At 42.5% G+C, this 20,886-nt stretch overlaps 1 protein-coding gene across 1 annotated transcript in view; it reads right to left on the reverse strand.

The window, feature by feature from the left end:
* Positions 1–12,372, reverse strand: part of CYP4X1 (cytochrome P450 family 4 subfamily X member 1) — a 50,132-nt gene extending 37,760 nt beyond the window's left edge. Inside the window, exon 1 of the mRNA XM_077149754.1 lies at positions 12,121–12,372. Coding sequence (XP_077005869.1) covers positions 12,121–12,297 — 177 coding nt within the window. The 5' untranslated portion in view covers positions 12,298–12,372. The remainder of the gene's footprint in view (positions 1–12,120) is intronic.
* Positions 12,373–20,886: the final 8,514 nt, after the last annotated feature.

A 20,886-nucleotide genomic window follows, 5' to 3' on the forward strand; every position in this document is an offset into this window, starting at 1 on the left:
CTCTTTTTCCAACTCACTCCATGGATTGGCAATGTCATTCTGAACATGGGAATCAGAGTCCTTAGTGCCTTGAGTCCAGTCAGTTTAGAAAACCATTCATAAAATCCCTTTATAAGATTCTGTTTCTTAAGAACCACTCCTGGTACCAAGTTGCATTAGTTAGGGTTCTCTAGAGAAATGGAACCAACAGGAAATATTCATAAATATAAAATTTATAAAAGTGTCTCATGTAACCATGGGCATACAAAGTCCAAAATCTGTAGGGCAGGCTGTGAAGCTGACAATTCTGATGGAGGGTCTGAAAGAACTCCACAGTTGAGGCTCACCTACTGAAGCAGGAAGAGAGCCTATGTCTTCTGAATCCTCCTTAAAAGGCTCCCAGTGATTAGATTAAGCATCACTCAATAAAGAAGACACTTCCCTTGGCTGATTACAAATGGAATCAGCTGTGGATGTAGCCGACGTGATCATGATTTAATTCTATGAAATGTCCTCATAGCAAAAGGCAGGCTGGCACTTGCCCAACCAGACAAACAGGTACCACCACTTGGCCAAGGTGACACACGAACCTGACTAGGACAGAAAATTTCAATAATCAGGTGGATTAGATGGCCCATCCTGCAGATACAAGTCATCCTCTTTCCTCAGCCACTCCTGTCGTTGCCCAATGGGCTCATGAACAAAGTGGCTATGGTGATAGGGATGGAGGTTATGCATGGGCTCAGGAACATGGACTTCCACTCACCAATGCTGACTTGGCTACAGCCACTGCTGAGTGCCCATTCTGCCAGCAGCCAAGACCAATATTCAGTCCCTGATATGGCACCACTTCCTTAGGTGATCAGCCTGCTATCTGGTGGCAGGTTGATTACATTGGACCACTTCCACCATGAAAGGGGCTGCAATTTGCTCTAACTGGAATAGACACCAACTCTGGATATGGGTTTGCCTTCCCTGCATGCAGTGCTTCAGCAAAAACTACCATCCATGGACTCATAGAATGCCTTATCCACCTTCATGGTATTCCACATGCATTCCTTCTGCTCAAGGAATCCATTTCACAGCAAATGAAATACAGGAATGGGCACATGCTTATGGAATTCTCGGGTCTTACCATGTTCCCCATCATCCAGAGGCTTCCGGTTGATAGAAAGGTGGAATGGCCTTTTGAAGACCTAACTATGGTGCTAGCTAGGTGGCAATACCTTGTGGGCTGGAGCAATATTCTCCAGGAGGTTGTGTATGCTCTTAATCAGTGTCTACTGTTATGGCGCTGTTTCCTCCATACCAGGATTCATGGGTCCAGGAATCAAGGAGCATGTGCTGGTTTGAAAGGAAGTATGCCCCCTAGAAAAGCCATGTTTTAATCAAAATTCCATTTCATAAAGGTAGAATAATCCCTATTCAATACTGTATGTTTGAAACGGTAATCAGATCATCTCCCTGCATGATGTGATTTAGTCAAGAGTGGTTGTTAAACCGGATTAGGTGACAACATGTCTCCACCCATTTGGATGGGTCTTGATTGGTTTACTGGAGTTCTACAAAAGAGGAAACATTTTGGAGAATGAGGAGATTCAGAGAGAGCAGAGTAGAATGACATAGCCACAAGAAGCTGAAGTCCACCAGCCAGCAACCTTTGGAGATGAAGAAGGAAAATGCCTCCTGGGGAGCTTCATGAAATCGGAAGCCAGGAGAAGAAGCTAGCAGATGACGCCATGTCCACCATGTGCCCTTCCACATGAGAGAGGAACCCTGACCGTGTTCACCATGTGCCTTCTCACTTGAGAGAGAAACCTTGAACTTCATCGGCCTTCTTGAACCAGGTATCTTTCCCTGGATGCCTTTGACTGGACATATCTATAGACTTGTTTTAATTGGGACATTTTCTCGGCCTTAGAACTGTAAACTAGCAACTCATTAAATTCCCCCTTTTTAAAAGCCATTCCGTTTCTGGTTTATTGCATTCCAGTAGCTAGCAAACTAGAACAGAGTGGAAATGGGAGTGGCACATTCATTATCACCCCTAGTGATCCACTAGGAAAATTTTTGCTTCCTGTCCGTGAAACCTTAAGCTCTATTGGTCTACAGGTCTTAGTTCCAAAGAAGGAGTGCTTCTGTCAGGGGACACAACTATGATTACATTGAACTGGAAGATAAGACTGCCACCTGGACATTTTGGGCTTATCATGCCACTGAATCAACAGGCACAAAGGGGATTATTGTTCTGTCTGGGGTGATTCATACAGACTACCAAGGGGAATTAGGATTGCAAATACCCAATGAAGTTAAAGAAGAGCTCTCCTGGAATACAAGAGATCCTCTCTAGGGTCTCTTAATACTACTATGCCTTGTGATTAAAGTCAATGGAAAACTGCAACAATCCAATCCAGGCAGGACCACCAATGGCCTCAAAACTTCAGGAATGAATGTTTGGGTCACTCCACCTGGCAAAGAACCATGGTCAGTTGAAGTGCTTGCTGAGGGTAAAGGGAAAAATTGAATGGGTAGTAGAAGGTAGTGATAAATCTGAACTATGACCACATGACGAATTACAGAAACAAGGACTGTGATTGTATGCATATTTCCTTCCTGTTTTGTTATGAGTATGTTTGCATCTGTACATAAGAAAATACCTTGTTTCCCCTTATCATATAAGTTATATTGATCATATCATAGTATTTAAGTCATAAGATATGAAATTTAACAGTGACTGTTACCTAAGGACTTGCACCCTATTCTGGAGAGATATCGTGCATTTCTGGTTATACACAAGGCAGTTGAATATTGTTAGGCAAAGCACATGTCTGTTATTGTGTTCTATTTGGAAATTAAGCATGTTTCAAGATGATGTGTATAGCTTCCAAGTTGACAAAGGGTGGACTGTGATGTTTAGGTTCTGGTGTCAACTTGGCCGAGTGATTATGCCAAGTTGTCAGGTCAGGCAAGCACTGTCCTGACCATTGCTGCAAGGTTAGTTCATGGCTGGCTGATAAATCAAAAGGCTGGTGTATTAAATCATCAGTCAGCTGACTGCATCTGTGATCAACTAAGGCACGTCTCTCACTAATGAGATAATCCAATCAATTGAAGACATTTTAGGAAGATGAGAGACTTTTTCACTGCTTCTTCAGTTAGCTAGCCTCTCCTGTGGAGTTTGTTCAGACCCTTCATTGGAGTTGCCAGCTTTATAGCCTACCCTGTAGATTTTGGACTGTTCCACTCCCAGAGTTGCATGAGATATCTTTATAAATCTCATATTTACAGATATCTCCTGTTGGTTCTGTTTGTATAGAGAATCCTGACTATTATACCACCCACTGGTGCTGTAATTCAGTCTTCAAAAGGTCATTCCATTTTTCTATCAATCCACATGCTTCAGAAAAATGGGGAAAATGAATTTCATGAGTATATGTCTATGCTATTCCGGCACTTCATTTTCTATGAAGTAGGTTCCCTGCTCAGAAGCAATGCTGTATGGAATACATGATGGTAGATGAGCCATTCCATAAATCCACAGATGGTAGTTTTGGCAAAAGCATTGTAAATAAGGAAGGAAAATCCATATCCAGAGTACATATATATATATATTCCAGTAAGAATAAAATACTGTCCCTTTCATAATGGATGTAGTCTAATATAAGCAACCTGCCACCAAGTAGCAGGCTGATCAGCTTGGGGAATGATGCCATATTGGGGACTGAGTGTTGGTCATTGCTGCTGGTAGATTGGGCATTCAGCAATGGCTCTAGTCAGGTCAGCCTTGGTGAGTGGAAGCCCATGTTGCTGAGCCCATGCATAATCTCCATCCTTACTACCACAGTCACTTTTTTCATGAGCTTATTGGGCAATGACAAGAATAGCAGGAGAAAGGCTGACTGATATCCACAGAATGGTCATCCTATCCACCTGCTTATTAAAACACTCTTCTGCTGAGGTTGCCCTCTTATGAGCATTTGCAATGGGATCCAAATATTTTCACATTTTATGTGAACACAGAAAGATCTATTCACAAACTTCTCCTACAGACCTCTTTGTCATCAATTTTCTAATCAAATTCTTTCCAAGTCCCTGACCACCCAGCTAACTCACTAGCATCAGCTCACGAATGTTCCAGAATTGGACTGTAGTGCTGCAGCTGTTCAATTTTGGTGGTACCTTTATATCATGCAGATCTGTTTGTAAACCAGGCCTGAGCTTTCCTTTCCATGGTTAACTGAATTTAGGAATCCCCTTGTGTCGGTTTAAAGCTATTATGTACCCCAGAAAAGCTGTGTCCTTTAATCCTCATTCAGTATTGCTGGGTGGGATCTTTCTGGTAGTTTCCATGGAGATGTGATCCACTCAACTGTAGGTGATAACTTTTGATTAGATGGTTTCCATGGAGACACATCTTAACCCATTCAGGGTTGGGTTACTTAGTGGAACCTTTTAAGAGGGAACCATTTTGGAAGAAGTTTTAGTACCAACAGAACTATTAGAGCCCACATAGCCAGAGACCTTTGGAGATGCATAAAAGAAAATGCCCCTGGGGAAGCCATTGAAGAAGCCTGGAGAGAAAGTTAGCAGACGTTGCCATATGCCTTTCCAGCTGAGTGAGAAACACTGGATATATGAGCCTTTTTGAACCAAGGTATCTTTCCATGAATGCCTTAGTTTGGATATTTTTATAGCCTTGCCTTAATTTGGACATTTTCATGGCTTTAGAACTGTGAACTTGCAACTTAATAAGTTCCCCTTTAAAAAGCCATTCCATTTCTGGTATATTGCATTCCAGCAGCTTTTATAAACTAAAACAACAACTCCCCTCCCCCCACTTCCACCCCAGAGGCCACAGCTGCAGGCTGGGACAAGAGTATGTGGCAAGAGTATGGATCATGGACATTCAGACCATTTCCTAGTGTAACTTACTTGTGCCCCTAGAGCCTGCTTAAGTCCAATCTTGTGTGTATCACTTCCAGTAGAAGATGGAGTGCTGCTGCACATGCCCAACTTCATGTCTTGGTGGATCATGATGGGATACTCAGGTCTCATGGTAACTTAGTGGCCTATGGCAAATGCTTGGTTTCTTCTAAGGCTTACTAACGGGCTAAAAGCTGTTTGTCAAAAGGAAAGTACTTATCTGCAAAGGACAGCAGGGCTTTGCTTCAAAAGCCTTAGGTTCTGTTATGTGATTCTCCTATAGGGGCCAGGCAATGGCTCCAAACAGCATTTCTCTTTGCCACTAATATTTCCAGCACCACTGGATCTTCAAATCACATGATACAAGTCGCAGAGTAGCTTTCATGGCAAAGCCTGGACCTATTGCAGAGCTTTCTCTTGTTATGGTCCACACTCAAAACCAGCAGCTTTTGTATCACTCAGTAAATGGGCTAGACTAGCACTCCCAGATGAAGATTATGCTTCCTCTCAAATCCAAAGAGGTGAAATAGGCACTGTTCTAGTTTGCTTGCTGCCAGAATGCAATACACCAAAAATGGAATGGTTTTTTTTTTAAAGAGGAATTCAATAAGTTACAAGTTTCCAGTTCCAAGGCCATGGAAATGTCCAAATTAAAGTAGGTCTATAATGTCCAAATTAAGGTACCAACAGGAGATTACCTTCACTCAAGAAAGGCTGATGAAGTTCAGGGTTTCTCTCTCAATTGGAAAGGCACATGGCAAACATGGTGACGTCTAGCTAGCTGTCTCTCCAGGCTTCTTGCTTCATGAAGCTCCCCCAGGGGTGTTTTTCTTCTTCATCCCCAAAGGTCTCTGGGTGTGTGGGCTCTCAGCCTCGTGGCTCCGCTGTTGTTCTCCTGTGTCTCTCCAGCTTTTTACAAAATGCTTCCTTTTAAAGGATTCCAATAAACGAATCAAGTTGTCAACCTATAGTAGTGAATAGGGATTAAAAGAAACATTGCTCCCACAGGATTGGATCAGGATTAAAACATGGCTTTTCTAGGGTGCATGATCCTTTCAAACCAGCACAGGTACTGTGCCTCTTTTATGGTTGTAGGACAGGCCAGATGCAACAGTTTATCCTTCATCTTAGAAGGGACATCTCAATACTACCCATTAGAAATTTCACTGAAATGGAAAGACCCTGAATTTTTTTGTTGGATTTATCTCCTACCTACTGACATGCCAATGCCTTAACAATAATTCTAGAGTAATTGCTACTTTTTGTTCACTAGGTCCAATCAGCATAATGTCATCAACAAAATGGAACAGCATGATGTCTTGTGGAAGGGAAAGGAAATCAAGGTCCCTGAAGACTAGATAATATCATAGTGCCTAACCATAGGCCAACCACAGGCTTGAGAGTTAATATACCCCTGAGGTAGGAGAAGGTGTATTGCTGGCCTTGCCAGTTGAAAGCAAACTGTTACTCATAGGCTTTATTAAAGGTATTGAGAATTAAGGGTAGTTCAGAGCCAGTGTCCAGTAATCCCCCAAATGTCTGATTATTTCCCTTTCTCCAATGCACAGCCACCCTGGAAAATGGCCATACATCCTTTTGAGGAAGGTTGGAGGAAGATTAACAGGATATATTTTTTGGCAGAGTCCTTCCCCAAGGGGACCTGACTCTCCCTCCATTCAGGGAGTTCTGAGTCTGTAAACTGTCTCAAGTCTGCGAATTGACTAGGGCCCATGACTCTGCTTCTATGATTCAAGTTAGACATTTGTTCACTTGCTCTAGAACTCTTCTGCTTGTGCAGGTCAAGTTAGAATTTAGTAGACTGCTCATCTATTTTATTTCAACATACCCCAAGATCAACTAACTAATGCCACAGGTTTCTATGAGTCAGACTATTCTTATTACTGCTGTGACTCTGCTGTCCCTTACAGCAGCCACACATACTTCACCTTTGACAGTGCCACTGTTTGGTTCCTGCCATCCTGGGATCTGATCATCTCCATTGTATTTAAGGATTCAAGTTCAATGTAACAGTTCTCACAGCAATATGTGACCGTCAGAGAAGAGTGACTATAGAGCATCTCAGGTTAGATGGAGCTATTCTCATAAACACATTCCTCACAGTAGTTGTGAAAGATGTGTCTTCTGGATATTCCTGGGGTGGGTGAATATGTCTTCTCTGATAAATCCAATGATAACGTTCCAATCTTTCTAAGCCTTTGGATCTCCTCATCTACATATATGAGGATAATCCTGGTATTTCAACTTCATTTAGTGTAGGCCACCTTTTGTTCCATGAGTCAGCCAAACTGAACAAACTATCAGTCTTTTCTACCCTCTCAAGCTACAACATTGAATACAGAATCAATGTATTGTTTGATTCAATACAACATTGAATACAGAATCAATGAATACAGATCCACTGCATAGTGGGTTCATATCAATAAATTCAGCCTGATCCAACTTTATGTTCCTTCCACCACTATTCCACACCCTTAAAATCCATTTCCACACATTCTCCCCTGGTTTCTGTCTGTATAAATTAGAAAAATCAAGCAATTCTTTTGGAGTGTAGTGCATCTCCTCATGAGTCACACCTTATACCTCACCTTTCAGGATCTGTTAAGATTTCAGTCTAGTTATAGGACTAGAAGAAAAGAGGCATTTGGGAGTGGGACATTAGAGGAATTATGGTGTCTTGAAAGTCAAATACTTTGGGCATTCTATTACAGTTTCCTCTCATGGAAACCTCTTCAGAGAGAGGTGTGAAGACTACTTCCTCAGGGATGTAGTTACAGGCTTATCAGGCACAGCACAACAAATCTCTTCACAAGAAGGTGAGATGTAAATTTCCCAGAACTGATGAATATGAGTTTCCAGATTGAAACGCTTGTTCACAAGTGTCAAGCACAATAAATAAAAAAGAGCAACACCTAGGCATATCATAAATAAATTTTAGAACACCAGAAGCAAGTTGAAGAAGACCTTAAAGCTGTAGAGAGAGGGAGAGAAAAAAGGTGACATAACAAGGATTAAGAATCAGAAAGGTATGGGAATTTTCAAAAGCCATCCTGAAAGCTAGAGGACAAAGGAAAAAGTCTTCAAAACTCTGAGAGGAAACAATTCCCAAAGTGGAATTCTATATCCAAACCATCATTAAGATTGAAAGCAGAATACAGACATTTCTATCCATTCGAAAGATTAAAGAAACAAAACAATTCCCCCCCCCCCAAAAAAAAAAAACACCAAACTTTACAGTTGTTTTAGTTTATAAGCTACTGGAATGCAATATACCAGAAACGGAATGGCTTTTAAAAAGGGAATTTATTAAGTTGCAAGTTTACAGTTCTAAGGCCATGAAAATGTCCAAATTAAGGCACACAGAGAAAGGTACCTTAACTCCAAAGAAAGGGCGGATGAAGTTCGGGATTTTTCTCTCAGCTGGGAGGTCTGCCAGTTTTCTCTCCTCATTTCATAAGGTTTTCACAGGGGCATTTTCCTTCTGCATCTCCAAAAGTCTCTGGCTGTGTGGGCTATGCTGGCTCTCAGCTTTTTCCAAAATGGTTCCCTCTTAAAAGGCTCTATTAAGCAACCTCACCATGAATGGGTGGAGACACATCTCCATGGAAACCATCTAATCAAAAATTACCACCTGTTCTAGTTTGCTAGCTGCCAGAATGCAATATACCAGAAACGGAGCAGCTTTTAAAAAGGGGAATTTAATAAGCTGCTAGTTTACAGTTCTAAGGCTAAGAAAATGTTCCAATTAAAACAAGTCTATAGAGATGTCCAAGCTAAGGCATCCGGGGAAAGACACCTTGATTCAAGAAGGCCGATAAAGTTCAGGGTTTCTCTCTCAAGTAGAAAGGCACACAGCGAACATGGTCAGGGTTTCCCTCTCGGCTGGAGGGGCACATGGCGAACACGGCATCATCTGCTACCTTCCTCTCCAGCTCCCCGGGAGGCATTTTCCTTCTTCATCTCCAAAACTCACTGGCTGGTGGACTCTCTGCTTTGTGGTGCTGTGGCATTCTCTGTTCTCTCCGAATCTCCAGCTTTCTCCAAAATGTTTCCTCTTTTATAGGATTTCAGTAAACTAATCAAGACCCACTTGAATGGGGACAACCACTCTTGATTGAGTCACATCTCCAGGGAGATGATCTAATTACAGATTCAAACATACAGTACCGAATAGGGATTAGAAGAAACGACTGGGTTTATAAAATGGGTTTAGAATTAAAACATGGCTTTTCTAGTGTACATACATTCTTTCAAACCGGCATACCACCCAAAATTGTGGAGGTGTCACATCTCCATGGAAACAATAAAAAAAGATACCAACCGGTAATACTGAAGAGGATTAAAGAGCATGGCTTTTCTGGGGTACACAACAGTTTCAAACCAACACAACATTCCTTCACTCATTCTCAGGAAGTTATCCATAAAAATTAAATAAATCAAGAAAAAAGAAGCCTGGTATCCTGGAGACAGGAGCTAAAACATAGTACAACCTAAATGGGATATGCTAGAACGACCTCTGTGTACCAGTCCAAGAGAATAACCAGTCCAGATTGGAACAGAAGGAGAGGTTTGTGGGAGAAATGTCTTCAGGAAAACATACACATTGATAGATTATTTGTTGTGTCTGAATATTTGGAAACATTGAGATGTAGTGGAAAAAATTGTGATAGATATTGAAAAACTAAACAGATGGGAAAAAGAGAAGTTAATACACCATGCGAGACAAAAAGCTCTGTGAGCAAAGGAACACTCACAGGAAGAGACCCCTTCGATCAGCAGTAAATAATAGTCAAAATAATATAAATCCCAATTTTCTATTTAACCCCCAAATTCAACTTATATTGGGACATATATTGGGCAGGGGAAGGTGAGATATAAGTGATAGATTCTCATAAAGAAGTTAATAGATGGAAGTCTGAAATTATTAAATTAAGAAATGCAATGTAAAAATATGATTTTACAAATATGGATTTAAATACCAGGAGAAACAGACAAAAATCGAAAGTGGTTGCTTCAGGGAAGAAATACTCAGAATGTTACTGGACAAAGGCAGTGGATTCTTTTGACTGATGCGCTCAAATGCCAATTCCTCAGTCACAAGGGTTTCAAAGAGAGAAACAGTTTATTACTAGGGCATGGCAGGAGATCAGATGGCTCAAAATCTGTCTTTCTGAACTGCAGTAATTCTGATAGTTTTAGAGAATTAAAAGATGAATAGATTTTAGGAGTTTAGAATAATGAGCACATGGCCCCAGGTTAATACAGAGGTGATCTAATTATTGAGCATGCGCAGACTGATTACATGCTGAGTCACGGAACCTGGGTAAGAGAATGGGCGGCCTTAATACGATGAGGGACATGATGTTCAGTATTATGAGGTACAGGGGACTTGTAGGTTTAAGTCTAAGCTCCTGCTCATGTCCAGCAGGTCCATTTTGGTTAGATCCAGTCCCAGTTATCAAGATTCCTTTGGACTTGGGGTGGGTTCGCTCTGGGCTGACCCAAGATCCTTTATTAATAAACAGTAGGGGCTGTCGTTAGTGATCACAAGCCTCTGAAATTGAAAAACTGGACAAATGGGTACAAATGAAGGTCAGTCACAAGGCTTGTACAATCACAGGGGCACAAGATAAAGTCTACACAATCATTATCAGAGATCAAGGCGGCTAGATTGCAATTTAGAGATTTCAGGTGTTTTCCTCTGTCTACTTCAATATACCAAAAAAGCAAAAAGGAATATCTATGTAATGATTCAGTAATCAAAATCATCCCTTAAATCCTAATATCTCGGTTACAGGAAGTGGGGAGAGGGAATACTGAGAGAGAGCCAAAGGATTGCAGTTTTTTTTGCTATAAGCCCTTTAGTACCATTTGATAAACTAAAGTCAATTTTTAAAAATGTATATGTGTTATATGTTATATTATACAATTAAAAGTTTTAAGAAAAAGTATATGTGTTAATAGTCTTTTTATTTTATATGGGAATTTTACCTGACGCAAACAGGATCAGGGTAAATCACAAGGTTTAACATGAGAAAAATAATGCCTTGTACTTTTTCTTTGAGAACACCTAAATCAGGCCCCCACAGTCTGCCCCAACCGTCCACCACCACAGGCCTCAAGTGCCTGCCACAACATCTCTTCCCCCCACTCCCAAACAGAGGCTTGAAGTTCTTTGGACAGGACATGCGATTTCTCACGCCCATTCCATGGCTCACGCTTTTGCCCGGCTGGGAACACCCTCTACCTCACCCTTCCTTTAAGGTTCTGTCCAGCCCTTCACAGATTTTCTCTCCTACCCTAAGCAGAGATGCACATCTTCCTTCAAGATTCCTTTGCCCCTAGGCCTCTTTCAAAGCACTCTTTACCCGGTATTTTCACCTCTTTGTGTCCTTACTAAGTCTATATGCACTTGGGCCCGGTGAGGGCAGAGGCCTGTCTTCTGGTTGTAATCTGCACCATTGAGAGCTGGTGAATGAATGAAAAAATCAATCACCAGTGGGGATGGATTTAGAAAACAGGGGAAGCCAAAAGGTAACAGTCTCACTCCACTTTACAAATTTACAAATCGATTGATCAATATTTCTTTTTTTTTTTTTTAAACATGGGCAGGCACCAGGAATCGAACCCGGGTCCTCTGGCACGGCAGGCAAGCATTCTTGCCTGCTGAGCCACTATGGCCCACCCGATCAATATTTCTTGAGTGGTTGGCTAGGGCTTGACACAAATCTTAGGAAATGAAAGCCTATCTTCTTTTGTTAGACTGGACAAAGAGTGGCAACTACGCTAACCTCATTTTGCATGTTTTCTGCAATTAATAACTATTATTTAGGTAACATACTTTTAAAATAACACTTGTGAAAGCCTTTTTAAAATGCAGTACATAAATGCAAGCAATCCGGGACCAATTGGCCACAGAACTGAGTGACATCTCACTTTGGATATGTTGGCCCTTTAAATAGCCTCCTCCCAGCCCCCAAAGCTTCCTTTCGGGTGGCTACCCTAGGGTGCTTCCCTTTCCCACAGGGGCTGCGGGGGAAGCAAGATTCTACAGTTAAGAAAAGATGCCAAGAGCAAAGTGCGGGGCAGGAAAGGGCTGTGCAGGACTGAGGATTCGGAGGAAGGGAAGTGAGCTGCTGCCTCTGTGCCTGGCGGTTTTTCCCTGCAGCATCCTCCTCCCCGCCGCTCCCTTCCATCTACCTTCTGGTGCCCGAAGAGCCAGTGGGTGGGGGGCGCCGGGAAGCGGAGCAGGTCTCGCAGCAGCCGCTGCCTCCGCAGGTAGAGCTGGATGGCCTGCAGCATCACCAGGGCCAGGCAGAACACGAACGCCAGGTAGAAGGGCCGCGCCCAGCGCGTCTCAAACCAGGAGGACTCCATCGCTCTGCGCCGCGCTGAACCTTGTCGGTTTCGGTGGTTCGGGGAGAGTGCGCTTTCTCCGTTCGGCGCTGCCGGGACCGCCCAGGCCGCAGCGTCTCGGTGCGCTCGGGGAAAGCTCCTCGCATCCGGGGGAAGGATGCGGAGCGGTGGGAGGGGCAGCTGCAGCCTGGGGAGGGGAAGCAGGCGAGCGGTTGGGGTTTCTACCCTCCTGATCATTAACTGCAAGCCTTTATTTAGGCCAGGACTTCTTACACCTGGAGTGTCATATTTAAGGCGGAGCAGTTTTTAATTTCCGAGGATCTAAATGCAGATTTTTAAATAGTGCCACGGCTGAGGTCATTGCTGTTATTGTTGTTTTCTTTTTCCTTTGTCAAAAATAAACAGCAGATTGCTATCTAAGAATATCTTCCTTTTCCCCTCTGGAAGTCTACCAAAACCCATGGGGATTTCGGGGGTGGAGTGGGACTGGGCAGGGAACAACAGCTGTCCCCCACTTTCCAGCCTTGTTTATAGGCCTTGACCACAATTCACTATTTATTCATTTATTTGTGCTGAGACAAGCTTATGCTAGGGGTTGAATTTACAGGCCTGAACAGCAGACCCAATCTCTGTGACAACTTCCTATTCCCCTCCCTATCAATTGTCCCCTCTCCAGGCTCTGGAACCAGGTTTTATTCAGCAGACAACTGGTTAAGAGTCCAGAAGTGGTGACTTTATCTGGACCGAGTACTGCCCCCCTCCTATGTTCTGTTCGGTCACACAAACCCACAAAGTGTTTCACATCACTTCTTGCCACCCTCCACACCTCAACTGGAAGTTATTTGATGATGTCTCGAAATCTTCTTGTTTACAGTCTCTTCTGGGTAGCATATGGTATTTTAGTTTCTCAGATTCGTTCTCCCCCCACCTCCTCTCCCCCCCCACCCCCCGCCCTGCTCCTCCCCATTTGGTGATGGGTGTATGTGGGTCACGTGGTAATGGGGGGTGTGGGGGGGGGAGACCGCAGATCCACGCTGTACCCCAGGATCCTGGCTAGTCTCACTTTTGTGATATGTTGTTGGTCTGGCCCCTGGGCCCTTGTGTGGATGAATATCCCGATATCTGGCATGGGTTACAGTTCCAAGACTTCTGGTTAGTTCTCTCTCAGGATAAGGGCCTGGAGGCTCTCTAGCCAGCCCAGTCTCATCCAGGCTCTAGCTGGTGGTGTGAATCCCTCTGAGACCTGAGCAGTCCTTCTTGTAAGCCCCCTGGGCTCCAGGGTCAGTTTGCCCCCATCTAGCACCATCAATTGCATTCCATGTCCTTGGGTAACAAAGGAACTTCGCAACTTTTCCCCTTATTCTCCAAAGCCTAAGAGAGGCTCAGAGTGCTAGCTCAGACCTACTCTCTGCTTCACTGCCATCTTCACTCTGGTTCCTTCCCCAAAAAACAAGGCAAAATCCCCTCTGCCCTCTACTTTCCCTTCAATTGATCCAAACCGCAACCCACAGGATTTTCACCTACTGGGGAATAGTCTGAACACATATACCTGGCACCTGGCTTCCTTGCCTCTGCCACTTCTTGCCGTAGTCTACCAGGTTGGAAGAGGTAAGCGTTTCTCCTGTGGTAGAAAATTTCCTTAAATTGTCATGTGTTCTTTCCACTCAATTGAGAGTGAAGATTTATGATTATGCCCACTGGACATGTTAATGGGAGATAATGTAATTTAGAAAATTATTTATTCTAGTCAAAGACTGTTTCAATGCTTGCTGCAGCTCAGAAATCCTATTTTGGACGTCAAAAGTAGAACAGTGACTCATTCCTGCTCTCGCCATTCCTGAACAAATGTCTGCTGAATTGCATTTCCTTGGCTGATTCCAGGGGCTGGGGTACACTGAAAATGCCCCAACAGCTTATACAGTAGTGCCTCCAAATGGAAACTAGGTGGTGAGGCCTCCAGATGTCCTGCTCCTCTCCAAATGCTCACCAATGACCCATTCCATGTCAGACAGCAAAAACAAGAAGTGAGGGGCATCTGAGAGCTGTCTCAATACTGCACAAAGCCAGAGAAAATAATGCATTTGTCTACAAATAAGATAGTGCAGAGTAACTAATTTTTTTGCTTTCAACTGGAATTATGACTCAATATGACAATGCTAGTTATCTCAAAAAGATCAAAGGAAATAAAATTCATATTTTAATCCATTAAAATGCAGAGATGAATGATTACTTAATAATAAATGTAATTTGATAGATAAAATATTTCAGAACACGGAACTATGGGGATAAAAATCTAGAGGATTGAAGGTCCACCCAGTGTGGGATCGTAGAGATCCACTGCTCTCCGCTCTGCTTGCTCACTCAGTTAGTCAACTTGTGCTCGGTACCAGACCCTGTGCTGGGTACACCTGGGAACTCACAGTGTATTGGGGGAAACAAGAAAACAAAAAGGTATTACTAAGTTAGCCACATAGAAAGTGGTGCTGATATCAATACCAGGCAAATGGAAGAGTCATGAGCTTTGCCCAGGTGGGGGGCTGCAGGTGGGAAGGGAATGTGGGAAAGGTTTCATAGCCGAGGTAATGTTTTCATCTTTTCATTCATTTGCTGGAGCAGATACTTACTGAGCATTGACCATGAGCCAGTCACTGGGCTGAGCCCTGGAGACGCAGAGTTAAGCAAGACAGAAATGGGCTCTGCTTCACATAGTGGAGCGACATCTTATGAGATCAGCTGGTGTTCCCTTGGTGAGAAAGGTGGGAAAGGGCACTCCAGAGTTAAGAAAATTGTACAAGCAAACAGAATGAGACACGGAGGAGCCAGCTGAAACAGGCAGAGCTTCAAGTCTCAAAGAGCAATGTGAGTGCTCATCTAGGGCAAAAGTGAGATCCCAAGGAGCTTAGCAGGACCAGGTGGGTTCAGATTTTAGGATATAGGAATGCATTGAAGGGATCTATTCTAGTTTGTTAGCTGCCAGAATGCAATATCCCAGAAACAGAATGGCGTTTAAAAAGGGGAATTTAATAAGATGCTAGTTTGCAGTTCTAAGGCCAAGAAAATGTCCCAATTAAAACAAGTCTATAGAAATGTAGAATCAAAGGCATCCATCCAGGGAAAGATACCTTGGTTCAAGAAGGCCAATGAAGTTCAGGGTTTCTCTCTCAAGTGAGAAAGCACATAGCAAACAGTCAGGGTTCCTCTCTCGTCTGGAAGGGCACATGGCGAGCATGGTGTCATCTGCTAACTTCTTCTCCTGGCTTCCTGTTTCATGAAGCTCCCTGGGAGGCGTTTTCCTTCTTCATCTCCAAAGGTTAGTGGGTTCTCTGCTTCTCGTGGCTATGTCGTTCTTCTCTGCTCTCTTTTACTCTCCAAAATGTTTCCCTTTTCTAGGACTCCAGAAACTTATCAAGACCCACCCAAATGGGTGGAGACATGTCGTCACCTAATCCAGTTTGGAGATGATCTGATTACAGCTTCAAACATACAGTATTGAATAGGGATTATCCTGCCTTTAAGAAATGGGATTTAGATTAAAACATGGCTTTTCTAGGGCCACATACATCCTTTCAAACTGGCACAGGATCTAAGATGGTAAGTGACACGATAAATATTGATCACTTCTGACAGCTATTTGGAAGGAAATGATAATGGCAGCTAAATGTTTTTTTGTGCCAAGTACTGTTCTAAAATGATTTACATGTAGTATTAATTTCATCTTCATAATAAACCTTTGAAATAGTTATTATCATTATACCCATTTTACATACATGGAAACTGAGGCACAGAGACATTATGCAAGTTGTTCAAGGATATCAAATTGTAAAACATGAGATCAGGATTTGAATTAAATTAGTGTAACTCTAAGTCCTGCGATCTTAACATTTATGAGAGCAAACTGTGTGTGTGTGTGTGTGTGTGTGTGTGTGTGTGGCAAAGGTAAGTGTGTGCATTGCTGGAACTAGGGAGACCAGTTCTGATATTATTGCAGTGTTCAGATAAGATATGATATAAGCCAGGATTAGGAGAATACTGTGGAACAGGGAGGCAGAATGGGTGGGAGGGATATCGGGATGTGTTTTTGACGGGAGTTAGTAACTCACCAGACCTGGGCACAGTGGGAAACACATCTAGACTGATCCCTATATTCCTAGTCACTGAAATAGGAAAAGCAAGAAGAAGCCTTCTCTCCCATCCTCCCTGCCCCTGCGTGTGTCTTCTGCTCTTTCTAAACCCGTTCTGAGAACTTACTCCCTACATGAATACTTCTTAAACCCCCCAGCCTGCGGGAGTCTATCCTATGGACAATTAAAGCATTCATTTTTATAACTTTCATCTGGCACTTCACTCATTCATGTTTTCATTTATTTATTTATTCATTCCACAAGCAGGAATCCTATGCAACCTCATTCTGTGTCTTTTTTTTTTTTTTTAACTTCCCCACAAGGATGTTTTATTACAGAATCTCAATACAATCACCAAATTCAGGTGGGAAAAAAACAACAACATTGATACAATACTGTTATCCAGCATACAGGTCATTGTCAAATTTTGCTAATTGTCCCATAGTACCTTCTTAAAAAATATATCTTTTTTTGACAAATCTTCACACACATGTAGTCCATATATGGTGCACAATCAGTGGCTCACAATATCATCACATAGTTGTGCATTCATCACCATGGTCATTTTTAGAATATTTGCATCACTCCAGAAAAAGAAAAAAGAAAAAAACTCATACATCTCATATCCCTTTCCCCTCCTTCTCTTTGACCACTAGTATTTCAATCCTCCCAATTTATTTTACTCCTTATCCTGTCCATTATTTATTTATTTTTATCCATTTTTTTTACTCATTTTTCCGTACTCTGGATAAAAGGAACATTTATTAATCTTTTTGCATATTCAATTTATCTTCCTCATTAGGCTTTTCTTATGGAGGTAAAATTGACATAATATAAAATTAATTATTTTAAAGGGAACAGTTCAGAGAAATTATGATTTAACAAATGACTGTGACTATTGACTCATTATATAAATATTTCTTTTTTAGGTTCTAGTGTTTTAGAATAGCTAGAAGGAAATACCTGAAGTTGTTGAATTGTAATCCAGTAGCCCTGATCTTTGATAATGAGTATATAACCATATAGCATTAAAAAAGTTAGTTGCCCACGCAAAAAAGTCAGTTTGTATGGATCTACTTGTGGATGTTTTGTTCTGTTCCACTGATCTAGCTATCTATCTCTGATAATACTACACTGTCTTAGTTAACTTACTTCTATCGAAGTCTCAAAATTGTGCAGAGTACAATACTAGTAGTCAATAAGAGGGAGAGGTAAGAGGTAAGAGTTATGGGATGTTTGGGTCTTCTTTTTTCTTTTTGTTTATTTCTCTGGAGTAATGTGAATGTTTTAAAAATGATCATGGTGATGAATATGAATACACAACTATACAATGATATTGTGAGCCATTGATTATATACTTTGAGTAGATTGTATGGTATGTGAAGATATCTCAATAAAACTACATTTAAAAAATAATAAAGTGGACAGTTCAGTGGCACTTAAACCCATCACCTCTATCTAGTTCCAAAACATTTTAATTACCTAAAAGGAAACCCTGTGCCCGGGAAGTAGTTGCTCCTGATTTTCCCCTACTCAGAGCCCTTGGCAATCACCAATCTGCATTCTGCCTCTATGGATTTACCTATTCTGGGTATTTTATGTAAATGGAATCATACAGTATGTGACCCTTTATTAGGTTTAAAACTCCATAGTGGTCCAAACACTTTTTCATCTCTTGGATTCCTTTGGAGCCCAGTTGTGGGCTGGGCACATAGTAGATGCTTTACAAATGATTATTAATTTGCTTGAACTAGAGAAACATATTGGAGAGAAAGCTCTTTAGGGTGAAGAATACAGAACAATAACCTACAAAGCAAGTAGGCAAAAGAAATGTAGACATCCCAGATCAAGAAGCTTGCCTGCTAAGAAGATAAACATAAGGTGGGGAGTGGGGGAGTCAAAAGGGGTAGTGAGGAAGATGGGGGAGAAAGAATAAAGTCAGATGTCAACTGTAGGATGTGATTCAGCAAGATGGTGGCATTGGCAGCTCCAAACTCTCTTCCTTTTATAGAAACACTGAAAACAAGCAGAAATGTCAGAATCAATTTTATTAAAACTCTGGAAAACAGGCAAGGTTTACAGCAAACAAGTGAGTAGTGAATCAAGAAAAAGCAACTTAAAAATGGTAGGAAAAGTTTATAGAGTTTTTATTTGCTTTTGCACGGTCTTGTGTTCCCAGCTTGGCAGTCTGGGACATGGGTCCCAGTTTCCAGAAGGAAATTAATATTTGTAAATTATTGTGTATGTCTATTCCAAACTGTCCAGACTAACCCTGAAGGACTGGTGCAAGGCATTCATCTTGGATTCACCAATCATGGAACTCATTCAGCGTGGAAAAGCTGCAGGCATTGTTTGAAAACACAAGTGGGCTACCCAATCATCTTGCAGCAGTGAAGGGCAAAAAGTACAATTGAAACAGACAATAGAATGCCTAAATCCTGGGAGGGAAATCTGAGAATTTCTTTGGAAAATTAGGGTATTTGAAGGCACCCTTGTAGATAGAGGAATTTAGAAAGCCATCTGTGTTTCCTAGGGTAAGACACATGCTCAGATAAGACCTAAGAAAACCCTAAGATTTCACATAAGCCACTCTCTAGGCTCAGTGCAAACCTGGCTAAGGATTGAAGCTGAGTCCCAGTACTGAGCCAATTTGCAAAGACTGGAAGAGGTGTTTTATTCATTTGTGGTTTTGTTTTGTTTTTAGTTCTTGATATTCAAGGAAATCTCTGTCAAAACACTAACTGAACCCAAGATAAAGGGACGGAGACTTTAGTGACTATTGTAAGGTTTTTTAATGGTAACCAACCGAGAAATCAGAGAAACTGAGTCCGAGTTTAAAATTTGATTGTCCCGGGACGAGGTTCCCGGGTCCGGGTGCTCAGGACACGGGCCAGGGATGTCAAGCTCCCCTAGGAGCAGTGGGGTTAGATATAGGCTATCTAGTGGAAGGTGCTGACGATGCCTATGAGGCTTCCTGTGATAGGTCAGGAGTTTTGCACGCTTTAGGGCTGAGTGCATAGCTGTGGGCTGTGTGCAGGGAGGGTCCTTTGTTTGTCAGGTCAGGTGCTGATTGGCTGAGAGTTTAAACAGCTGTATGCCCAGACGTTTCCAGTTTTAGCTCAGGTGGGGGCCTTCCAGCCAGGGGCTGCCTTACATTCCAGCCTTTTTGATATAATAGGGTATCGTAGTCTTTCTGGCTACTTCCTGCTGAGCAGGGGCGTTGTTGGGTAGGGGGTTTTAGCTGGCTGGTGCTTTGACTGGAAGTGGGGCATAGGGGTGTAGCAGCATTTGATTGACCGTCACTCGAGAGAGTTCCTTGAGATGTTCTTGTGGGAACCTTAAAATAAATGGAGCAAGCATTAGCAGTAGACAAATAACTAGAAATGGGGTGAGTGTTGGGGTTAGCCACGTCAGGACAGGGGAGTTCCACCAGGAGGATGATTGGAAAACAGCCTGCTTTTCTTTAAAGTCTTTTTCAGTTTCGTTAGGATGTTGAGGTTTTCTTCTACCAAGCCACTTTTGTTGATGTAGTAGCAGCATTGATCCTGCAGGATTAAGCAAGTGCCACCTTTTTTGTCTGTTAAAAGGTCAAGTGCTCTTTGGTTTTGTAGGGTTACCTGCACCAAGGAGGTGATTTGCCTTTGAAGGGAGGCAAGGAATGCAGTTGAAGCATCGATGGCTGCACTTAGTTTATCTTCAAGCTCCGCCATGGCCGTCAAGCTGTGGCCTAATGTGCCCCCTCCTACGCCTGCAGCAGCGCCTACAGAAGCAAGAGACAGTCCTATAAGTACGGGTAGAAAAACCGCTCATCTGCTACGAGGATCTGGGAGGAGAGACAATAGTTCAGCTTCCCCATAGAGGTTTAGCTGAGGGGCTAGAGTTGCTGGGATGCAGGGTAGGGGAGAGGAGGAGTTCATGGTTTTTGTAAGGGAGCCATTGCACCAGAAGAAGTGTGTTTCTGCATGGAGTGTGCCTTTCACTATGATGGTTGTATTACATGTGAAGTTTGACTGTGCTGCAGCATAACAAATGTTGAGGCTAGTAGAGTGGCTTTTGAACAGAGGGACTTGGAAGGAGTGAAACTGCTGGTCGTGCCCACTCTGCGTGCTGGTATTAAGGGCTTCTGGTAATGGGGCAGCTGCCAAGAGAGGCTTATTAAGGGAGGTGCAAATGAAGCAGGTGGAAGCATTAAAAATGTGAGTGGTGTTGAGCGTGCTTGTAATTAAATGCAAAAAATTTCTCCAGGTGAAGGGGTTTCAGGGATTTGCAGTTTGCAAGATTTGTTGGACTTGGGTTTCACCTTGCTGGATTATGTCCTTAATTTCCAGCAGAGTGTCTACTGACTCGGCGGTTATAGGGCAATAGCTTCAGGCTATGAGCCATTTTCCCTGTGGGTGGGACCACATGTACCTTTTATAGACTGCTGCCGCTTTGCCCTTTTCCCATCTGGTATCCCATGGATCTGCTATTTTTAATTCCAGGGATTGGT

The sequence above is a fragment of the Tamandua tetradactyla genome, chromosome 2 (genome assembly GCF_023851605.1).
Source record: "Tamandua tetradactyla isolate mTamTet1 chromosome 2, mTamTet1.pri, whole genome shotgun sequence".
Classification (NCBI taxonomy): domain Eukaryota; kingdom Metazoa; phylum Chordata; class Mammalia; order Pilosa; family Myrmecophagidae; genus Tamandua; species Tamandua tetradactyla.